Genomic DNA, 21,000 nt, shown 5'->3' on the forward strand with positions numbered 1-21,000 from the left:
ACAACAAAATATAAAGAAAAAAATTAAATTAATATTAGAGTGTGGAGGAACTCATGGTGCTGCAAAGTTCAAATGCAGTTCCCTATTCTCAGCACAGCACTATCAGGCAAGGCTGTCTCACATACCATAGTCATGTGTGAGTGCTATGCTAAATGTTATCAGCTTACATACCTCACTGACAATCCTAAATCAGCATTGTTATTTACCTCTGAACTGGATGTTCTGCTGGATGTTATCGCAGTCAAATTAAATGACTGTTGAGGCACTGCAATATTTTAAATAGCGGCATTCTATGATTTTATATGAACTCGTATTATACATGGAATCGGAGCACAGAGCTTTGTTGGCATAGCTGTTTAGATTTAAGGCCTGCGGAATTCAAAATTATCTCACAAAATGCAATGGAACTAGATCCTCAGATCCTAGTATTTTAAATATTATTTGAAATGTACAGACGAGGGAGATTGAGATTTGCTGGGGGAGGTTCAGTGAAACTACAGAGATAGTATTCGATGAGCACAAAGCTGCTCTTGGAGTTATCAAAATTCTGCCTTTTCCGACTCTGGCTGAGCATATCTGGTTCTGCAACTTTGTGTGGGGCTTGTGTAATTTTTTTTTCCCCGTAGTTGTGCTAGTGTCACGCCTTAAAGACTGTTTTGACTTCAGCCATTTCACTTGTCACCTTTCAGATACTCCTCATTCTCTCACAGAGGAACAATAACCTGCACACGAGGTAGGAACGAACTTACAGTGGTGTCTCACTGTTGAGCCTTGTGGAAACTGATGCGTAAAGATGAATGTATGGCCACCCTTGAACTAACCCCGGAAGGTATCATAGTGTAAATAAAATCTTCTAACTTGATCATAAACAGAGATGTAGAACTGACAGGAGCTGCGATAGTGAAAGAGACTGTTTAAATCGAATAGGCGTTATATTGCTTTTATTACCATTAAATTTTAGTATGCCTTAATAATGTACGGCCATAGAGTGCCTCAAAATATTAAAACAGTTTTTAGATGCTGCACTAAACCACAATCTGCAATGGGTTTTACAGCAAATGCGCGGTAGAGGGCAGTGCTTCACAAATAGCCAGTTTAATGAACAGTTTTCTCTGATGCACGAACGGATTACGTTCTGACGAATCAAAGAGGAAAAGCCTATAATGGTCATGTTATTTTTTATTATTTCCGTATATATTTTCTCTTATATAGTCGGAGAGTGAAGTACACTGACCCGCACCTGAGAAGAATTTAGCACACATGACACCTTTTCTTTGATAATGGCTACATTACGGTACGCCTATGGTGCCAAATAGATGCCTATTCATAAACACTTCCTTCGGTATGTTTACTAATATGACTACTGCATGCATCGCTTAGCACTTTTGGTCGTCTCCATAAAACTCCATTCCGAAGAAACAGTATTCCGAGGCTGAACGACAGTAACCCCAAACGAAGACCAAGCGTGCGGCACAGGTGTGGAACTAAACGGGGACTGACACTTTCCTTTTTTTTTCCCGTATGGAGGCGCAGTAACCGCTTCAAACACATCAGTAGCCTGCGTGAAATTGACTCCTCACTCACTATTTCGCTGTTGTTCCCATCAAAGGAGCACGGTCAGGTAACATCGCGGTTTGTTCATGTATGTATGTATGATTGATTGCGTTTTAATTTAATTTAAAAAGCAGTTACTAATATTCTTTATTAACCGACACAACGGTCTAGTGTTTATGGGGACATGCAAAGTTAGAGCTAATCGTTAATGGCTGTCTGAGGGTTGCGTGGACTGTATGCGATTGATTTGTCATTGCATTTGATAGGAAGTAAATTTGATGGACATCGTGCAGGTGAGATGATCTGTGGATTGCTCTGGTCTGGTACGGATTATGCGCAGGATACTGTGGTTTTTTGGGTGAAATGCAGTAGCGTGGCTGTTTATGCGTTGTTTACATAAACTGAAATTTCAAATCTGAGACTTATACCCGTTTCTGGCGATATTCAACTAAACGTGAGTGAAGCCTATTAATGTTTGCATACACTTTTGCAGGTGTGGTACGATGAGAGATTATACTTCTTTAAGATTTTTTAAACTGCACTCTGATAAACAGTTCTTAGATGAACTGTAAAGATTGACTCGCAATTCACCTTTTTTAAAATTCTAAAAGAAGCGTGGTTTGTTAGGTCAGGTTAAAGAAAACCACTTTAGTCCTGTTGCCAATGGCACCTCGGGTAAAATTTATTGTGGTTGTCACATGTGGTTTTGAACTTATGTTCGGCTTTCTCAGTTAACTAAATTAAGCGCCCAACACACAGATCTGCATGTGAGATGCGTCATTTTCACGTCTCTCAGTTTTCCATTCTTGACTGAGTAGTGTATGGTATTTCGCTGATATTCACAACAGCCTTTAGTTTTGCAGACATTGCATGCCTTATTCAGAACGACTCTTTTGAATGTTTCGTTCCTCAGTTGTCTCCCACCTTCCAAAAATCAGACAACTTCTCAAACTCAGATTTTAGTTTGTGCACGGCACAAATGTCACAAAACGTCACTTGTGACGTTTCAGAATACTGTCGAAATTGCCATTGGTCCTGTATATTACATAAATGCACAGAGACTACAACAAACATAACAGGTTGTATTTTTTGGTATGACATGCTCAACACTGTTGAGAATGTAAGAAGCTTGTATTCCTAGAGTTTTTTTTTTTTTTTAAGCTGACATTGGTCCAACAAATGCCAGACTTGACATGTGATCTCTCAGGTAGCGTGAAAGACAAGACATGGTACAAGGTGGAATATTCCATTGCTGGAATGTTGAAGTTATCATATACTAAAGCTTCATTATAATACATTTTGGTCTCCCTTTTTACTGTTTTCTACACTGTTTCCATGGTTTTACTCATCTTGTCATTCACTTCCAGTCACTGTCGCATGTCAACAATAAGGTGGCAATAGCCGCTGTGCAGTATCAGGCACTCCAGCAATTTTTCAGTAGGTTGTAGGGGTTCTGTAAAAATACTTCACAATTAACCATCACTCTCCCTCACTGAAAGATGGAGGAACTGATGGACCAGTGGCTATGGCGGCAGGAGTATTGGTTACCCCATGGTGTCACCTGGAAGGACATAGAAATGAGTGAGGGCTCCCACCAGCCTCTGCCCCGAGACCTTCTCGTCACTCTGCCTCTGGCCCTGGGATTCGTTGCCCTGCGTTACGTCTTTGAGAGGTGAGAGTCTGAGAGGAGTCTGGCCTTGTCCGTAGGGGTTTATGGGACAGTCTACACAGAGGTGGAGCTGCACAAGATGTACAGCCCGAGTAGGTGTTTCTCAGGGGGCTCAGTTCAACATGGCCTCTGCTTTGATGGTATGATGGTACACTTCATTTTGACATACCCAAGCCTCACCCAGTTGCAGGCTCCAGTGGTAAACAAAGATCGTTTCTGTGTTTGGTGACTGGGTTCCCTGCATAGCTTCCTCTGACAAGTGCAATGTAAGGTGGGGTATATTGCATGCTTTTATTCATTGTGCCTAACCACAGGAGGTGGAGAATCAGGGCAAGACAAAACACTAGAAACTGCTTTTCAGTCTTGGAGTACCTACAGCTGAATTACCCTCCCGTCTGTAGAGATGGCACTGTGAGAATAATTCTCATGCCAAGCACAGCTTGTGCTGCACTTTTCTGAACAGATGTATCTTCAAGACTAGATGTTTAAACAACATATGAAGACAACACCCTCCAACACAGAGTTAGAAAGTTAGAAAGATGTTGACTGTGTCCAGGGGTTAGAGTCTTGTCTGTGTTGTGTTAGACAAGTGGTCCACAACCACAGCCACACATGTAGGTATGCATTATAGTGTAGCTGTGGGAGTGTGCCCAGTACAGTCGTGATGAGGGGTGTGAGGTGACATGTTTGGTGGAAGGAGGGGAGGGTGTGTTTACAAGTGAGCAGCCGACAGCGGGGTGGGGGGGAGCACTCAGCGCTCTGTAGGGCTGCAGCAGCTGTTTCCTGTGGAGTTCCTGTAACCAGAGAGCCCAGAGTCTCCATGCAAATCCTCCCTGACCTTCTCATCTCCCACTGCTGCACGGTCCAGTCCAATTAACACCCTGGCACAGCCAGCCACACACTTACAAGCATGTGCACATACACACACATCTACAAAGACAAGCACACACATACACACACACAGTGCTCTTCTCCTTTGGGGCTGTTGTCACAGTTTCCTTGAATGCGTACCAGCGTGGAAAATGATGGTCCCCTGTCTGAGGAAGCTGCAGTGTACACTAATGGAAATGCGAGAATTTAAGAAGCAGTTTCTGATAATAAATTTGTGCCGATGTTGAGGAAAAAACAGTTGTCTGCTCTCTGCCTTTACCCATCAGGGTAGTGGCACTCCCCCTGAGCAGACTGATGGGTGTACGGGATCGGATTCGGGTTCGGGCTGCTCCTGTTCCAAAGCTGGAAGCCTTCTACTCCCAGCACAGCCCCCAGCCATCCCAAGTGAGTGTCCGTCCCGTCGGTCACAAAGCAGACCTCACACCAGCATGTAGTATTCCACGTTTTTCAATGTCTACAAGATAGGCATTTATCGTAGATGCAACAGATGTGAAAGCAATCCTAACCACCACATCACCTGCAAAGGTTCAGATCCACAATGAGTTTATGTCCAACCGATCAAGATTTGATCAGAGAGAGTGAAATATAGATTTATTATTTAACAAAGAAGAAATGGGTTGTAAAATGGAGCAGAATAGGCCAAAAGAGTGCACTGTATCTCTGGCTCATATTGATCGAAGTCATGTGAAAATACAAGGTAGCAATAAAGTCGGACTGAAACTGAAACCTGTGAGAGTTTAGGTCTGGGACTGGGACATATCAGAAAGGTGTTCATGGCAGGGAGAGCTGGTGTGTAATCCTGAGTTCACATCGGTTTGAGTCTGCTTGTGGTGTAGCTGGAGAAAGTAGCTGGACTGCATCTTTTCTTAAATACCAAATACAGTACTTCCTGGAGCGACAGCCAAGCTCACCTGACATCGCCGGCAGCCATCCTTGGTCAACGCCTTTGTTTTTGGACCATATGCAAGAATTCATAGAATGCAAGAAGGGGAGGAATTTATTTTCATTGAAATATGAGACAAAGGGTGGTTGAATGGGATGCAGACTCCTGTTACATGGGTATGTGCTGTCACCAGGCAATTTGAAATCTAGAAATGTAATCACGATTACATAGAAGTGTGTCATGTACTGTAGGTGATAGGTTGGAATTACCTGTTAGTCAGGGGCTTGCAAGTGCAGGCAGGTGTCTGTCTGTCCCTGTGTGGGTGTGTCTTCTTTTATTGTGTGTGCCTTAAGGTTTGGTGTTTTAATGTAGCAGTTTCATTGTTCGCAGTTGTTTTAAGTCTGCATTGTTAGTTGCGACTTTCAGGCTTCAAGGCTTTTATTACTGTGTATGACCAGTTTAAAAGGCATCTATGTTTGTGTGTACAGGTGGGAGCAAAGCTCTTATAGTGTTTCTTTCTCTGTTTGGCTCCTGGATAATTTGCAGCCCTTGCTTGTCAGTGAGGTACATTGTTCCTGTGCTGGATATTTCCATTCATCACACCTGTTTGAAGCTGGCCTCTCAGAGGCCTTCATCATACATTATTCATTTGCTTGGCAGGGCCCTTGTCCAGGGCAACAAACAGTGCTAATGTTTATAACACATTCTGCAGCCTATTTGTACAGACTGCATTTCTGCAGAGGTCTTGGAGGTTACGCCTGCTACAGCACCCGTGTCCCATCAGAGGTTTAATGCCATGACCCTCAGGTTCTAAGTCCACTACATTTCTCACACCGACTGCACAAAGGGCCCGCTGACAGGCTTTTAGAGTAATTAACTCTCACACGATGGAGGAGCTGTTCCTGCGAAACCGGACTCTGTGTTTTGTAAAGGGGAGGAGGGGAGGGCTGGCAGCCTTAATTATCCCAAGATCAGGGAATCAAAGGGAGAGTCTAGGAGAGGAGGCCACTGGATCAAATGCGAATTTCCTCATGTTAAGCAAATTGCATTGTTTCCATAATAGACCTGCAATAGTGGGTTTTGCTTTGGAGTGAAAGATAAAGAGAGCGCAAGATCAGCATCAGGGAATTATGTTAATTGATTGTGACCGATATGGTCCGGATCGGTTTTATTTCCGGTGTGATACAGTATGGAACTTGTCAGGCTCAAGAGGACCTCTGTGTCGGTGCCAGGTATAACTATATCTATAAAATGGTCACCACCCTCAATTTTGTTCTTTGCCTCAATCCTCTAACGTCCATTTCTTCAATTTGTGTATTTGCCTGACATTTACTCAGGTCAGCTGACATTACATTACATTGCATTGCATTCGTATAGTACACCTTCTTATCCAGAGCGACTTCCAGCACAATAGAGCATAAACATTTTCATCCAAGTTAAATGAGCAACAGTGTCAGACCAGGCTAACAATACTGCCAGACCAGTGAGTATGAGCAGTGACAAGTGAATACGAGCCCTACCACAAGTTAACTTGTGCAGCCTGAATAGGCATCAGAAGCCAAGTATGCTATGATACATCAGTTACTAGAACACAGAATCCAAAATACATCACAATACTCTACGGAAAATAAACATAAAATACCAGAGGTAGCAGGTTTTAAGGGGTGGGGACTGAGTTGAAACCAAGATGCAGTCTGTAGAGGTGAGGTTTTAGACGGCCAGTGATTCTGCCGTCCTAACCTCCATGGGGAGTTCATTCTACCACTGAGGGACCAATACAGACAGGAACCGTGTCTGAGAGGTGCGACCCTATCGGCATGGGACAATCAGTTGCCCCATAGTTGCAGAGCATAGCGATCTTGACGTTACGATTGATATACAACCCATTTATTGAGCTGAATGTTCAGCAGCTGCTTCAACTTGGATCTGTGAACCTCTGTATATCGTTTTCATCTGTTGTCCATTATAATTCATGGGTGTCAATGTAGTATAAAACCCCTTTTATGAAAGGCTTGCACATCCAGTTTTGCTAGCTGCAGACTCATATGAGTATTTTCTGCTGGATGATTCGGTCGTTACACCATGTCATTCTGGCTGAGAGCATTGATAAGGCAGTTTTTAGCATTGAAAGTGGCATGATGTGTGCAGTTGTGTGGATAGGCATTGAATGGGCAGGGAGAGGGCAAGGCTTCCAACACTCTCTTTATCTGAATTTAGAGCGAGATCCTTATCCTGGCCAAGCAGTGCAACTTCACTCAGAGACAGATCGAGACTTGGTTCCGCCACCGGAGGGACCAGGACAGGCCTCGGAGTACCAAGAAGTTCTGCGAGGCCTGGTGAGTCTGCCTTCGGTCTGTTCAGTGTGTCTGTTTCTTTAAATTGACAAAACTACACTGGGAAAGGTGTCAAAATAATATCCTTCTGTAAAATTGCTATTACTGTCAGTGCTGTAGCCAAATTCTTAGAAATAATCAAATCATGAAATCATGCAAACAAACCGTGTTCCTCTGATTTTGCAGTTGGAGGTTTGTTTTCTACCTTATTGCATTCTTGGCTGGTCTTGCATCTCTGATTAATGTAAGTATTTGAAGCAGATTTGCATTTTTATTTATCATTAATGTTACTTCTAGTGAAACCAAGTACTGTACCTATGAAAGTTTTTAAGCTTTACCCAGCAAAAGTGCTCTTCACAAAATGCCTTTCTTTGCAAGTTTCTTCTCTGTTTTGCAGAAAAGACTTTTTTATCAAAAGCAGCTGGAAAACCACTGAACATTGTAGATGCAAGCTCTTGAACTACATTACAGCTTTCAATGATGTGCATTTTCTTTATTCAGTGTACATAGTGACTTGTCTCTTCCTGCCTGGCATTTGAACATAGCCTGCGTCTCCTGAGTCTCACTGAGCGTAAAGCATGTCCAGCTTCTAACCCTCCACCTCTGTTCCACAGAAACCCTGGTTCTGGGATCAAAGAGAGTGCTGGCATGGATACCCCCAACAAGTGAGTGCACTCTCACATCCTCTCCTGCTGAACGGCCAGAACAAAGTGGATGTGCATCCTTAAGCAGTTAATGCACATGCCTTAAGGATGCTTTATGACAACTTGTAGAAAACATTTTTTGACATTGTTTAGAGGGAATACTGTTTGTACAGCAGTATTTGCATGTTAATAAATGACCTTGCATAAAAAATACAAGGGAGAGCTGAACTGTTTTAGAATGCCCTCTGACCGATTACTGTTGTGCAGCATTCCTAATGCTGTTGACATTGCTTTTGTAAGCTTCAGTGATTTCCGTTTTTCAGTCAAAAGGATGTGATTTTGTGAGACTAAATGGCTTGGCAAAGTTCCCTTTATTGTTTCACAGGAGCTCCTTTGAGTTCTGTGAGGTGCAGATTTCACGTCTCAAGCTGCATTGATAACCCATCAGCTAAAATGCTTGTTTCCTCTTTTAAACGTCTGGCTGTGTAAGATTATGCAGTGGTTAAGGAGCCTAGGGATGAGGTTTACAGCTCACTCATGTTGCAGGAGGTGCTTTGTGTTTCAACCTCCCCCTAAAAGGATGTATACTATTGACTTTCAGAGGCGAGAGTAAGTGGTACAGCTTTGTAGAACACCAGTCTCCTTTATTTTCAGAAAGTTCTCTTCTATCTCGGAGCCCCCTTGAGTGCATCCAGGTGTGTGGGCTGCAATGAGGCAGGCCTAGCAGGATGTGTGTGTCCAGAGTGACATGGGTATTGCTGATAATCCCCCACATGATGTGACTCATCACAGGGTGGTGGGATGGGACACACACTTACTCTTAGTCCATCCTGTCTGGATGAACTGGTCCACAGTGTGTTCACCGCTGGTGTTCGTTTGTCTCTCCTTCTCTCCACAGCCCATGTCTCGGTCTCACTACTGGTATTACATTACCGAACTGGGCTTCTACTGGTCCCTGTTGTTGTGCGTTTCCGTGGATGTCAAGCGGAAAGTAAGTCTTGGTTACCTGTGCCAAGTTGCACCCGAAACCACAGGATGTTTCTTTTCTGCAGTTTTAGCGTTAGAGCCTGGCTAGATGCGTCCCACTGCCTTTCAGATCAAAGACACGAGTCCTTCCTCCTGCGTTCTTCATTTCCATAACTCACCTGCAGGTTGTGTGCTCTTACTTGTTCCTCAGAAACATCTATTTGCTGGGTGTTTTTAGGGGACAGTCAACAATAACTGATTTATATCCATCTCCTCAATAGAAGCACAGAGGGGAAACTAATTTGCATGTCAGAGGAATGTCCAGATGTGAGTTCCTCTGCTGATTCATTTAGTATCCCTGGTTGGTGATGTATTGTTGTTGTAAGAGTTGTAAAATGTAACATATGAGCTCTACATATAATACAAAGAAAGCTGCTACAAGTGTAGGTGAAAGATTTTTGGTTTGACAACTTACTACATAAATACCTTTCAATTTTTTAATCTTCATGGCCGTATTTAAAACCATGTTTAATTGAATATGGTCCTTTGTCTGCAAGAACCTTATAACAATGGAAATGTACAGCATTAAAGTGAATTGAAAATTAGTGGCTATTACTTTGAAAATTCCTTTGTGTATTCCTATTATGTAATGTGATTGACAGCATGTAATGAGTGCATCCAAGCATAATGCAACTAATTATTTTGTGTGACTTTTTTTAAAAAGTATCATATGACAGAGGTTGTTTTGAGAGCACAGGTTTTGATCTAATCATTAGAGTAAGCTGTTGTTGGTTTGTTTAGTAAGTGGCTTGTGAGCCAGGAGACATGTTTGCTAATGAGTCTGCCATTATCTGAAACACCCCAGTCCCGGAGGAGCCTTCTCCTGCTCCTCCTGTGCCCTATATAAGCTTTGCATATAGAAAAACAGAACGTCATCTGCTCTGATCCAGCACACTGCATCACACCCTGACATCAGAGCACAACGTCCCCCAAATCACTTCTGTTCACATGCGCATCCTGATTTCCAGTTAGGGGTCAGAAAGTTAGGGTTAGGGCCTTGTATTGATGAACAGAGGGTTATGGGTTCAGAGACCAGGGGGATACTGCTATTCTGCCCCTGAGCATAGCACTTCACCAGACTTTTAACAGCAGGTACTAAGGTTTAGAAGTTGGCTCAGAACAGAATGAACATTTTTCTGGTTGTGTTACATTACATTATTGTCATTTAGCAAATTCTCTTATGCAGAGCATGTTTACATGTTACCCATTTATACAGCTGGATATTTACTGAGGCAAGGGTACAGCCCAAGAGTACAGCAGCAGTGCCACAGCAGGGAATCAAACTAGCAACCAGCAGCCAAGCCCTGCTCCTTACCACTACGCTACACTGCCGCCTCTACATCTACTGTGATTTAATTTTTTTCCAGTTGGGCACAAATATGAATTAATTAAATCCATTATATTTTTAACTTAAGGGTGCAGATTTTTTCCAAATTCAACTTGTCATTTAGGAAGAAAGAAGATATTTTCCCTATCCTGTCTATGGGACCGACTTTCTTCACTTGATCACAGTAACTATATTGTATAAGTTACTCATCTATAGTAATCTTTTGGGTTTTTTCTAGGATTTTAAAGAGCAGATCATTCATCACATTGCCACTATTTTCCTGATCGGATTCTCTTACTGCGCCAACTATGTGCGTATAGGAACTCTTGTGATGCTGATCCATGACTCCTCAGATTTCCTGCTGGAGGTATGTGTTGACCCACCAACCATCCAACGTCATCTACAGGCAAAGAGACAAATGGCTATGATTTACCTAATTAGACCCATGTTCAGCTTTATGTCTTGTGAAATTTGGCCACTTTTCCATTCTGCCCGCTGTATTCATGTGCCATATACAATCGTAAAGGCAAAAAGCAGGGCAAACTAGGTCCTGTGATTGCTTATCATTCCAGAGTTAGGTGTTATGCAATCACATGTACAATGATCTTTTATTTTTCAACAATACCTTTCAGTCATTGCAGTGGGCTTTGTTTCCTGCACAAAATGGATTATTATTTTCGCTCATCAAACCACTTATGTTTGTATTTGAAAACTGCTGCTCAGGTCACGGAAATATAGCTGTGGATTTTTTTTCTCAGGGATGGTTTAAAAAGGAACTTCACTTCCTTGTCATGGTATAGTTTCACTGATCATCATTATCTCTCTCACCCGTGGGCGAGGGAAATATGCATAACAAATGTGCCTAACTTCTCTCTTAAGCCATGGCTTTTGTTCACAAGTAGGTAAAGAGAGCTACCTGCCCTTTAGAGGAGAAATTCTTTTAGTCAGATCCTGTGACTGATGTTTGTCAATGTGTACAAGACAAAATAATGACAGATTGCTATGCTTTTATGTCAAGGTTAGACTGTAAGCCTGCACTGATCCCTTAGAGCTGGATGGAGATCAAAGATTTAATAATGTGGTAAAACACCAATTCAATAATAATTATGGTTGGGATCCATTCACCTATGCTGTATGCTACTGGAGAGATGGCTGTATGCCATACCTCAGGGACCACAGATCTTTATCCTTAAGTTTAGCCAGTCAGTGAGAGCTGTTGACAAACATTGTGTGTATGCGCTGTCTTCACAGTCTGCCAAGATGTTCAACTATGCTGGCTGGAGAAAGACCTGTGATTCCTTGTTCATCGTTTTTGCGGTGGTCTTCCTGGTCACCCGTCTGGTGGTGTTTCCAAGCAAGTAAGATGCTTATCTTCAAATAGTGACTGTGGAACAAGGAAATGATACAAGAGTCAGGAAGAATCAAAGTCAAATCAGTGTTATAATACCAGATAAGGTAGAGTTAATATAATCACTTTAGTCAAAATATAAGGTGTACGACATATATGAGAAGCTATGAGTGGCCTGAAGGAACTTGCATAAAGAAATGTTGCCCTGTAAATGACTGAAGAGATCATTTCTTTATTGGCTGGTTTCCATTTCTCTCCCTTTTCCTGACCTTTAGAATAATCCACACAACCCTTGTCTTGACTCTGGAAGTGTTTGAACCCTTCTGTGGGTATTACATCTTCAATACCTTTCTACTGGTGCTCCAGGCACTGCATATCTTCTGGGCCTGGCTGATCCTTCGCATGGTCTACAAATTTGTCTTCTTGGGCAAGGTGAGAACAGTTAATCAAGACAGTTAAGAGAGATTTTTCAGAGCTTCTTGGAAACACTGTGGCACTGACACAGCCAAATTGATAACACATGAGTAAAATCCACAGTAACAGCAGTGAATGCTTCACACTCTAATGCAAGAGGCACCTGACTGTTTGGGTCCCGTAGGTGGAACGCGATGAACGCAGTGATGAGGAAAGTGAAGTTGATGATGAGGAAGAAGAGGAAGCAGGAAAGGAGGAAGAAGAAGAGGGGTGTAGCTGGGAGCAGAGGAAAGGTGCCCTGAACTCCAAATTGACTGCATTGGCCAACAACTGTGTCCTCAACAACTTAACAAAACAGAGGAGCAATACAATCAGCAGAATGCCTAAAGCCAGATAGTATTTTGCCCACTCCAGGTGAGGTCAGACTTCGAAAGAGGTAGCATCTTAGTTCTTTCTCCTGTATACAGGTGATATATGAGCCAAACATATGCTTATATATCACATATATGAGGTGGTCCATTCATACTTTCAGATTTTGAATTTATAAATGCTGATGGAAATTGAAAAATTTTCAGAGAATGATTTGGCCCAAGAGCACAGTCATGTTTGTTTTCTTGCCTCTATCAACATTCGCAACATGTCTTGGTGATGATACCTGTTTTGTGTGAGTATTTTTCTCTGCATTTTATATTTTATCTCTACACCGTGTTTTAACAGGAGATGTGCTGAAAAGATATACTGTGTAAAAAAAACTGAAAGACAGAAGCAGTGAATACGCCAGGGAGTTGACATCTGTGCTTTTGTCAAGGTGCAGCATATCCCTGCTGTGATTTATTTGAAATGACTGAAAGGGGATTGTGTGTTCCATGGCGTGATTCAAGGCAAAACAAGACAAAATACTGCGCAAACCAAGAATTCCTTAGTTGGCGTATTAGTATCATCTCTTTACTTTTCAGCATTTGTCTCCAAGCTTCTTAAGAATTTATATTTGTGTAGTACTTATTGTAAAGCTGCATACCTTTTGTAAAATTTGAGGAATAACATGCATTACTATCCAGAATGTTTACACAAAAAATACATTGTTGTATGAAGTGTATTAATATTTCATTTAATATTAATTAAAAATGCAGTAAATATTAATAAGACTATTTGTAATAAATAAAATTAGTACTGATATTCATATTAGATTGTTAGTGCATTTGTGTTAACACAGAAGGAAGTGACCTACCTTTTATGACTGTCCCAAGGAATGACTTTTGACATTCCAGTTGCTATGATCTTCAGAACCAGAAAATGCCCTGTGTCAGATCTCTGGGCGCAGATCTATTCCATTTGCAAGGCATTGCCTAAACACACTTCACTACCAAAAAAAACAATTTTTGAAGGACCAGACCTGAGGAGTATTTTCTAGCTCTGCTTTAAACATGTAGGTATTTACTCTCTACAACTACAAGCATCAAACTATAAGCCCAAGCCTTCTTTGAATATATCGCTGTCTAACACTGGAATTAATTTTATTAACAGTCTAGCTGGAAAAGCATATGATTCTAGTGCATTGTCTTTGGAGTGTTGCCATCGATAATGGTAATTATGGATATGTGTGTATGTGTATATATATATATATATATATAAATAAATGTGCTGTCCTTAACACTGTCATCATGAATAATGAATGGCTTGAATTTAAGATTAATTATATTTGATAATACTATTAGTGTACTATTTTTATTTAACATGCTGCATTTTTATGGTATATACCCATGCAGTCAGGGCTTACACAGGCGCAATCTCAGAGCTCCCTCTAGTGGAAGAAAGAGGGGGTCTGCAGTTCTTGCCAGTAACACTGCTGTAGATCACCAAAACAAGAAAGAGAAGCTCTACTTCCCATGAAGGATATAATGTATATTGAGTGGACCCACACTGGGAATTGTAAAAGTCATGCTCATCTTACCAGCAATGTGCTACTTCATATGTAATTAATAATCTGTAACTGCCAGTTGAAGCCTGACCAGTACATGTCAGTCTGCCATTTTATGAAGGTTTAGAAAGCACAAGACAGAGGCACGCCATGGTTAATTAATGGTATATTGTAGGAATCCAGCCCACCTGTTTATGTGTTATGTTATGGTGCCGCATTAAGTCAATACAATATGACTCAATAGACCAGACATGGAACTGAAACTCTGGACTCTCTCAGTGGTTTACAGAAATATGTAGAGAAGTGTAACAGTTGCTTGCAGCGTTTTTCTATTACTGTTGTTTGTGGGGAAGAGTCATGAGAACATGCTCTAGTATCCAATCATGATATTAAACTTCGCTGTCTATTTTATGTTGGGTGCTGCTTCTGTGCCTTTTGTCAGTTTGATTGTCACATTCATAGTGTAACTACTTGCATCTGACAAACTCAAGATCACTGCTTATCTTCCTTCTTATGAATCAAGTTGTAGCCATCATGTACCTGTCTGAGGTATGAAGTAAATGAAAAAGAAAATGTACATGCAGTTTAATACTCAATGTTTATATATTGTATCAGTCCTTTTGCAGAAAATCACAATATAGAAAATACATAAATGTCATTCATATTTGTTACACACAAACATACATATATTAGAGAGACTGAATTACTCTCCAGGGTTATTCCGGGGTAATGGTTTCCATTTTCCTTGCATTTCTGTGACATGATCACTGGAAAATTCATACATAATATCCACAATTTTCCCATGGTCCAATTTAGCGGTTCTTTCTACATTTCAATTACCAAGCTTTAAAATGTTAACTATGTATAGACTATAAATAGATGAATTAATATTTCCCCAGGCAGTAACATAGTTTGTCTGTGGTGTTCAGCAGCATACTTCCCACATAGATGTGGACCAGCTGTGTATTGTGACAAGTTTAGTATTATCAATAAATAACTTTTTTTATACTTGGATTTGTGTCAATACAACCAGTAATAGTACAAACACAAAACTGTTTCTCTATGAAAATAGATTACATGTATTTACTAAAATATATCAGCTATTATGTATTTGAGTATTTTGCTGTTCTCAAAGATGGGCAGACACCAATTGGATCAGGATCACTTGGAGATGTGTGGAAAATATATGTTCAAAGCTTCTTTGTTTGGCTGTTCAGAAGTGAGGAAAATTGGATTACAGAGCGCACAAAGGGAACACCAAGCAACATTCATCTTACTGATTCTGTTTGAAGTATACTGAGATATAAGAAGCAGTATACTTGAGTGTTTGAGGAACCTACTAACCAAGAGGGTTCATCCGTGAGGAAGGTGGGTTTGTGTGCCAGGGACCAGCAAGGCTACTAGCCAATAAAGAGCCCCATTAACCTTGTCATCAGGAAGTGATTCTGATGGTGACACAACCGTGGATTGGTACAGGACAAGGGATGTTGTTTTCTATTTCTATGCAGGTGTCAGTATAAGGGTCCAGGAGCACCATGTTGGGGAGTGACTTGTTCCCCTTGCGCTCCCCCATTAAATATACCTGGCCGTTGGCAGTACTGCAGCCTGTGAAGAATTTCCTGTCCAGACAATCTTCCTCTACGACTGTCCACTCGTCTGTAATTACATCTAGCCGCAGCGCCTGACCTCCAAAGACATAGAGGGCACCATTCAGTTCTGTGGCGAGAAGATCATACCTAGGCGAAAGATTGACATTAGATCAGATTCAGTGGTAACACAAGACTTTCAGGAGAGGTTGGTTTTACAAAAGGAGATTCTAGCCCCTGTGATTTGAACAAGCTTGTTCTGCTGCATACCCTTAGTCACAATTGTCAGAAGGAAATCTTACAGAAAAACTGGTCCAGTTACTGTGTCATTTAAACATGTTTCTGAGCATAACACATTTCGCGCACCGCGGGCCGACTTCTGGGAGTAATTAATTCAAATGTGCATCTCTAAGCAAGCAACTCCCAACAATACAATGTTCCAGTTTTTCAAGGAGACTTTTATACATATTGTAGTTACGTGCTCAAACTATATTGTACATTTTAAGCTGACTGTGACCTGAGGCAGAGTTGCTAAATGGAACAGTCTTCATACTTTTTCCTGCTTATGTTTGTAAAATATAGTAGCAGTCAAAAGTTTGGACACACCTACTCATAGAAGGGTTTTTCCTTATTTTTACTATTTTTCACATTTTAGAATAATACTAAAGACATCAAAACCATGAAATAACACAAATTAAATTATGCTGTGACCAAAATGTGTTAAACAAATCTATCATATTTTACATTCTTCAAAGTAGACAAAAAAAATTTTTTTTTTTTTTGAAAGAAATTCATACATATGCATCAACTTCACTATTTATACAAATTTCAAGCATTGAAGTCTTTAGATCAACATGTCTTTGAATGCATGTTTTCTATTATCTTCAGGTGTGTCCAAACCTTTGACTGGTAGTGTACATATATAATACAATAGTGATCTATTTCTTTGTGGAAAATTATTTGTGGCAAGTCTGTTAACATCAGTGATGGGGACAGTGAGCTAGTGCATTGCATACCTTGGAAGTGGGGAATAGGAGACTACGTCCCATTGATCTGCCTCCACCTGGTACCGCTGGATGCCACTGTAGACTTCGCCGTTCTCATCTAAACCACAGGCTATGTAGATGCAGGCCCCCAGAGTGGCAACAGCTGCTCTCTCCACAGCTCGCACCAGGGGGCTGGTGCTCTCCCAGCCCTCTGCTCCCATCGTCAGCCTCTCCACATCGGCCACGGGCCCCTCGTCCATGCTGCCGCCTAGGACAAACAGCCTGTCCCCGAGCCCCACCGAGCAGTGGCTGTGTCGGGACTTCTGCATTGAGGGTCCATCCACCCAGCGATTGTACTCACATTGGAACACTCTCACCCAGTCCACGCTGTACCACACAAACTCGTCGAGGAAGTATCCCCCTGTGACCACTACATTCTCCCCTGAGAAACGAAAGGTATTGGGAAAAACAGTGTTTGTGGGTGATTGACTTTCAGACCATGACAAAGGTATCAGAAGCTGTCATTTGTGTCAATTTAATGAAACCCTCCTAATATCTGTCTGTTTCAACAAATATTTCATAGTACATGTACACATCTAAGAATAAGTTATTGCAAATTTTAGTTTGAAAGGTCATTACCTACTGCTGCCACCGCATACTGCGTGAGATTCTTCCTCTTCAGGGGTGCACATGATTGCCACACCCCACAACGGGGATGAAACTGATATAGGGTCTGCTTGTCAAGGTCATGAGGCCCACCAAGCACATAAAGTGTGTCTGTAGCCCGGGTTCGAGGCTTGGACCGTGCTTCACTCCAGCTGGCAGGTGGGTGGGTATCTAGCTTGCAGATGAGCTTTGCACGGCTATCTGAGCCCTTGACGCTGGTCAGCAACTCACTGATGTAGGACAGGGTCAGACACTCAGGCCTCACCAGGCCAGCCAGCTCCACAAAGTCATCTTCGCGGCTGGGATCATAAGTTGCCCAGCGCAGGACGACCTCAAAAGCAAAATCCTCCCGTGGCAGGAATAGGCCATCGCTAGAAAGGAGGTCAGCCACACTCTCCTTGGACAAGTACAAGAAGTCCTCCTCACAGGCCAGGGCAGGCAGGTGGGTGAGAGCCACCTCCCGTGCTGCTGTGTAGAGCTCCAGGCAGCCCAGCTGCCATGCATAGGCCATCATGCCCAAGCAATTGCTCAGGTGCAGCTCTCTCTCCAGGAACTTACAGCACAGCAGCCTGGCTTGCTCCAGCTGGAGAAAGTCCGCTGTCTCCAGGATCCCCAGTACGTTCTCTCTGTCCAAGGACAACCTAGAGTTCTGTGCATACTCCATTAGAATGCGGAACTGCTCCAAGCGCACTCCTTTAATCTCAATGTGACTCTTTGCACTCTCTAGGCCTCCTCCGTAGAACAGGGCCCGGAAATATGGGCTCAAGTTTGCCAGCCTTTGTCGGTTCACAAGGAAGCTCTCGGTCTCAACTTGAAGCACTGCGTCAGGTACCATCTCCCTTTGTAGCTCCTCAACAGCTGCACAGGTATGTGTATGGGTAGTGTCCAAGTCCCCTGCTTGTAACTCAGGGGATGTTGTCGTGTTTAGATTGCAGACTTCTCGCTCTGGCTGCCTACAGGCCATGATTGCTACACCCACCCCCTACTCCCTCCCTCTGGTTCAACACGTGCTTCTCCCCCAAAGTATTTATATCCCCTGGCCTCTCTCACTCACTCCCACCAACTTAGCAGGGAAGTCCACTTGGTTTGATAAACAACGTCTAAATATAACCCTTGCTGGTCTACCAGACTGCTCACAAAACAAACTGTGCCCTTACATTTCAATTTCTCGGTATTAGTGTAGCCTTCTCATAACCACAATGAAGTACAGTACTTTAGAGTGCTAGGTATTCTAATCATCAATCATACCACCACTTCAGCAAGTTATAATAGTGGTTTTTGTTTCAAGATAAAAAAATAACAGGCATTCACCATTGAGTAAATATATTTTTGTTTAGAAATATGTGGTTAATATCATTTGGGCCAACAACAAATCCATTTTTTCATCAGCCAAGCTACAGCTGGTTGGTTGACACCAGATGTCCAAGATGCCCATTTTTGTTTCAGGGTGTGAATCAGGCCCCATTCACATATAATGTGAAAGTTAAATAACCATATAAATAATCCTGCTTGAATGAAATTTTGTTTGAGAAGTCAAATAGGGTAGTTTTTGATTAATGATTTGAGACAAACTAAATTTAAAAACTAAACTAAATTTGGGTTTGAGAACCCAAAATAATTAAGAAGCAAGCCCTCATCTGCTTGTGCCTGCCAAGCATTGGTAAAACCACATAAAACAGGCATGAGTGCAAAGAGAGCATACAGGTTTCTGAGATCTTCTCCAGATTATATATATATTGCAAGTTGTTTTGATTTCCCAATAAAATACACTTGGTTAATTGTGCAAAAATTCTGCAAAGAATATAGTCTCCACCCAACAGTGTTAATGAAATAATGGATCGACACTCAAAACTGATACAAAAAAAACTTTATCAAACAAACTTTATCAACCTTACCATGTTATAACAAAATGAGCAAGACTTACATTCATCCCAAATAAATTCTGGTCTTTCTACTTAAAAGCAAATTGTGCTATGACTTTTTCTACATTTTCAAATCAGGGATCAGACCACTTTCTTGTTAACTTTGTCCATGTGCCACAAACCATAACGATATATAAAAGTAAACCAGAAAACAAGTGCATTGAAAGCATTTCTTTGCTTTTTGGCATCTGTAGAGCTAAATACAAAAAGATGTAATATCAATCAGTATCTGTAATATCACATAAGTTATATCGCTTCCTGTCCTGATTCTCGCCCCACCAGCACTTTTAACACTACACATTAAATCATGATTTAGTGCAGACACATATAAGCAATTTTACAGAGGAAACTAAAAAAAAAACTGTCACAAAACTTGTCCAGGGAAGGACAATAACCCATGTAAGAACAGTTCTGTGTGAAGGTCCAAAAGTGCACTAGCCCTCCTGCTGGATAAAGGGATTTGGAATGGCCTCCATGCCATCCTGGGGGCAGATGAGCACCACAGACGTCCCTCGGCACACCACCAGGCCCAGCTGCCGGGTGTCCTCTGTCAGTTTATACTGATCATCTGGGTCTGCAGACAAGTATTTTAAGCAAAGGGTGAGTCGCATTCAAAGAGTTACAGTAGGTGGACAGTACGTGGTGTAGTGTTTACAACACTGTTGGTCATGTGCCTGAATCTCAGGTGGGATGCTGCCATACCCTTCAGGCAAGACACTATCGCTTATTGCTTCCTCAAAAAATTGCTGCACCGGCTGGTGAGAGTGCAGAAATCAACTATGTGTGCAATATTATTTGCTAGCTACACGCACAGTACAGAATCATTTATTTAATGGTCAAACTATTCACTAAAATTGCCAGCTTAACTTTCCTTCCCTTTCAGGACACTGTCGGCGGTCCTTACCTCGCATGTACTCAATAGTGCCATCCAACACCAAGTTCAGCAGAGGATCAAAACCTTTGAGGACTCCACTGGCTGTGGGGAGAGGAACACAACTTAGCTCGCCTGCTATGCTGTGCGAAAAAGACCGTGTCTACCACAATAGTTTGAGGGTGTCTACCCTAGACCTGCTTTGCTAACATGACCTAGCTAGCCCCCCTCCGTTCTTTATCACCTTCTCGTCCTCCTTGAAATTTCACTCGGATGGTCTTGTCGATATATTTGGACAAGTCAAATATACTTTCCTTCTTCTTCTTCTCTTTGTCCTGAAATATTGAACATGAAAGAACTGGTTAACTAGCTAGCGATTTTGTGAGCCATGTGTCTTCTGCAGGTTAGCTTGCGACTAACGTTAGCAGTGTAAATTATGCTGATCAAATCAGAAACATGTGGGGAATACATCATTCGTATGGTTACTATTTAATTAGAAAGCGAACCACTTTTCCAAAGTATTTCCCCATTCAAAACGCATGCACCAAAACTACACTATGTACTCACCGCCATCTTTCAAATCCAATTTGCCGTTTTAGGAGCTAGCTCCTCCTTTCGACTTTCCAACTTTCACCCTATGCACCTTCGTGCTAGCTAGCGAGCTAACGAGGTCTATTTTAAAAGCGCAATCCGCGCTGATAAATAAAACTTTGTCTCAAAACCACCAAGCCTGTGTTAGCTAGTTTTAGTTTCACAAACACCCTTTAGAAACGCATTAATTACGCATCAAGCTGCCAAACCGCCTTTGTATTTCGGTATATGATATGTTCACAGAGTACGTCAGTGACCGACACGCTCATAAACAAATGAAACTATTCCTGCACGATTGTGCTTGGCCAATGGGACTGTCGAAGGCGGGGGGGAAAAGAAATTACTTTCTGCATGATCGATGTGACTGTTAA

General features: G+C 41.9%; 3 protein-coding genes across 7 annotated transcripts; 1 reads left to right on the top strand and 2 right to left on the bottom strand.

Moving 5' to 3' along the window:
* Positions 1-659: 659 nt before the first annotated feature.
* On the top strand, positions 660-13,053 carry LOC118772599 (ceramide synthase 2-like). Of its 5 annotated transcripts, none has more exons than XM_036521079.1 (11): positions 660-733; positions 3,054-3,226; positions 4,381-4,498; positions 7,215-7,333; positions 7,517-7,574; positions 7,945-7,995; positions 8,873-8,965; positions 10,566-10,694; positions 11,579-11,685; positions 11,951-12,107; positions 12,274-13,053. In XM_036521079.1, the coding sequence occupies exons 2-11, from the start codon at positions 3,054-3,056 to the stop codon at positions 12,484-12,486; spliced, it is 1,218 nt and encodes a 405-aa protein (XP_036376972.1). In that variant the 5' UTR covers positions 660-733; the 3' UTR covers positions 12,487-13,053. The 5 variants fall into 5 exon arrangements, with proteins under 5 accessions (XP_036376972.1, XP_036376973.1, XP_036376977.1 ...); XM_036521080.1 differs by lacking the exon at positions 660-733 and adding an exon at positions 1,117-1,476; XM_036521084.1 differs by lacking the exon at positions 660-733 and adding an exon at positions 1,117-1,294.
* A 2,137-nt stretch (positions 13,054-15,190) lies between these two features.
* LOC118771238 (kelch-like protein 24) lies at positions 15,191-18,209 on the bottom strand. Its single transcript, XM_036519176.1, has 3 exons — positions 17,219-18,209; positions 16,610-17,021; positions 15,191-15,743 (listed from the first exon to the last, which is right to left on the bottom strand). The coding sequence occupies exons 1-3, from the start codon at positions 18,207-18,209 to the stop codon at positions 15,440-15,442; spliced, it is 1,707 nt and encodes a 568-aa protein (XP_036375069.1). The 3' UTR covers positions 15,191-15,439.
* A 972-nt stretch (positions 18,210-19,181) lies between these two features.
* Positions 19,182-20,862, bottom strand: lsm7 (LSM7 homolog, U6 small nuclear RNA and mRNA degradation associated). The gene is made up of 4 exons (XM_036522385.1): positions 20,606-20,862; positions 20,283-20,373; positions 20,072-20,143; positions 19,182-19,741 (listed from the first exon to the last, which is right to left on the bottom strand). The coding sequence occupies exons 1-4, from the start codon at positions 20,609-20,611 to the stop codon at positions 19,602-19,604; spliced, it is 309 nt and encodes a 102-aa protein (XP_036378278.1). The 5' UTR covers positions 20,612-20,862; the 3' UTR covers positions 19,182-19,601.
* Between the last annotated feature and the right edge of the window lie 138 nt (positions 20,863-21,000).

Source organism: Megalops cyprinoides, chromosome 2 (genome assembly GCF_013368585.1).
Source record: "Megalops cyprinoides isolate fMegCyp1 chromosome 2, fMegCyp1.pri, whole genome shotgun sequence".
Lineage (NCBI taxonomy): Eukaryota > Metazoa > Chordata > Actinopteri > Elopiformes > Megalopidae > Megalops > Megalops cyprinoides.

What these genes read in the sequence shown, in the direction of transcription:
- LOC118772599 (XM_036521079.1), top strand. Translation starts at nt 3,054, where the DNA reads ATGGAGGAACTGATGGACCAGTGGCTATGGCGGCAGGAGTATTGGTTA. An exon ending in GGCATGGATACCCCCAACAA is followed by an intron (nt 7,996 to 8,872) that starts GTGAGTGCACTC and finishes TTCTCTCCACAG; the next exon opens with CCCATGTCTCGGTCTCACTA. An exon ending in CCGTGGATGTCAAGCGGAAA is followed by an intron (nt 8,966 to 10,565) that starts GTAAGTCTTGGT and finishes GGTTTTTTCTAG; the next exon opens with GATTTTAAAGAGCAGATCAT.
- LOC118771238 (XM_036519176.1), bottom strand. Translation starts at nt 18,209, where the DNA reads ATGGCCTGTAGGCAGCCAGAGCGAGAAGTCTGCAATCTAAACACGACA. An exon ending in GTATGCGGTGGCAGCAGTAG is followed by an intron (nt 17,022 to 17,218) that starts GTAATGACCTTT and finishes TTCGTTTCTCAG; the next exon opens with GGGAGAATGTAGTGGTCACA. An exon ending in TCCTATTCCCCACTTCCAAG is followed by an intron (nt 15,744 to 16,609) that starts GTATGCAATGCA and finishes TCTTTCGCCTAG; the next exon opens with GTATGATCTTCTCGCCACAG.
- lsm7 (XM_036522385.1), bottom strand. An exon ending in ATTTCAAGGAGGACGAGAAG is followed by an intron (nt 20,144 to 20,282) that starts GTGATAAAGAAC and finishes CTCTCCCCACAG; the next exon opens with CCAGTGGAGTCCTCAAAGGT. An exon ending in CACTATTGAGTACATGCGAG is followed by an intron (nt 19,742 to 20,071) that starts GTAAGGACCGCC and finishes ACTTGTCTGCAG; the next exon opens with ACCCAGATGATCAGTATAAA.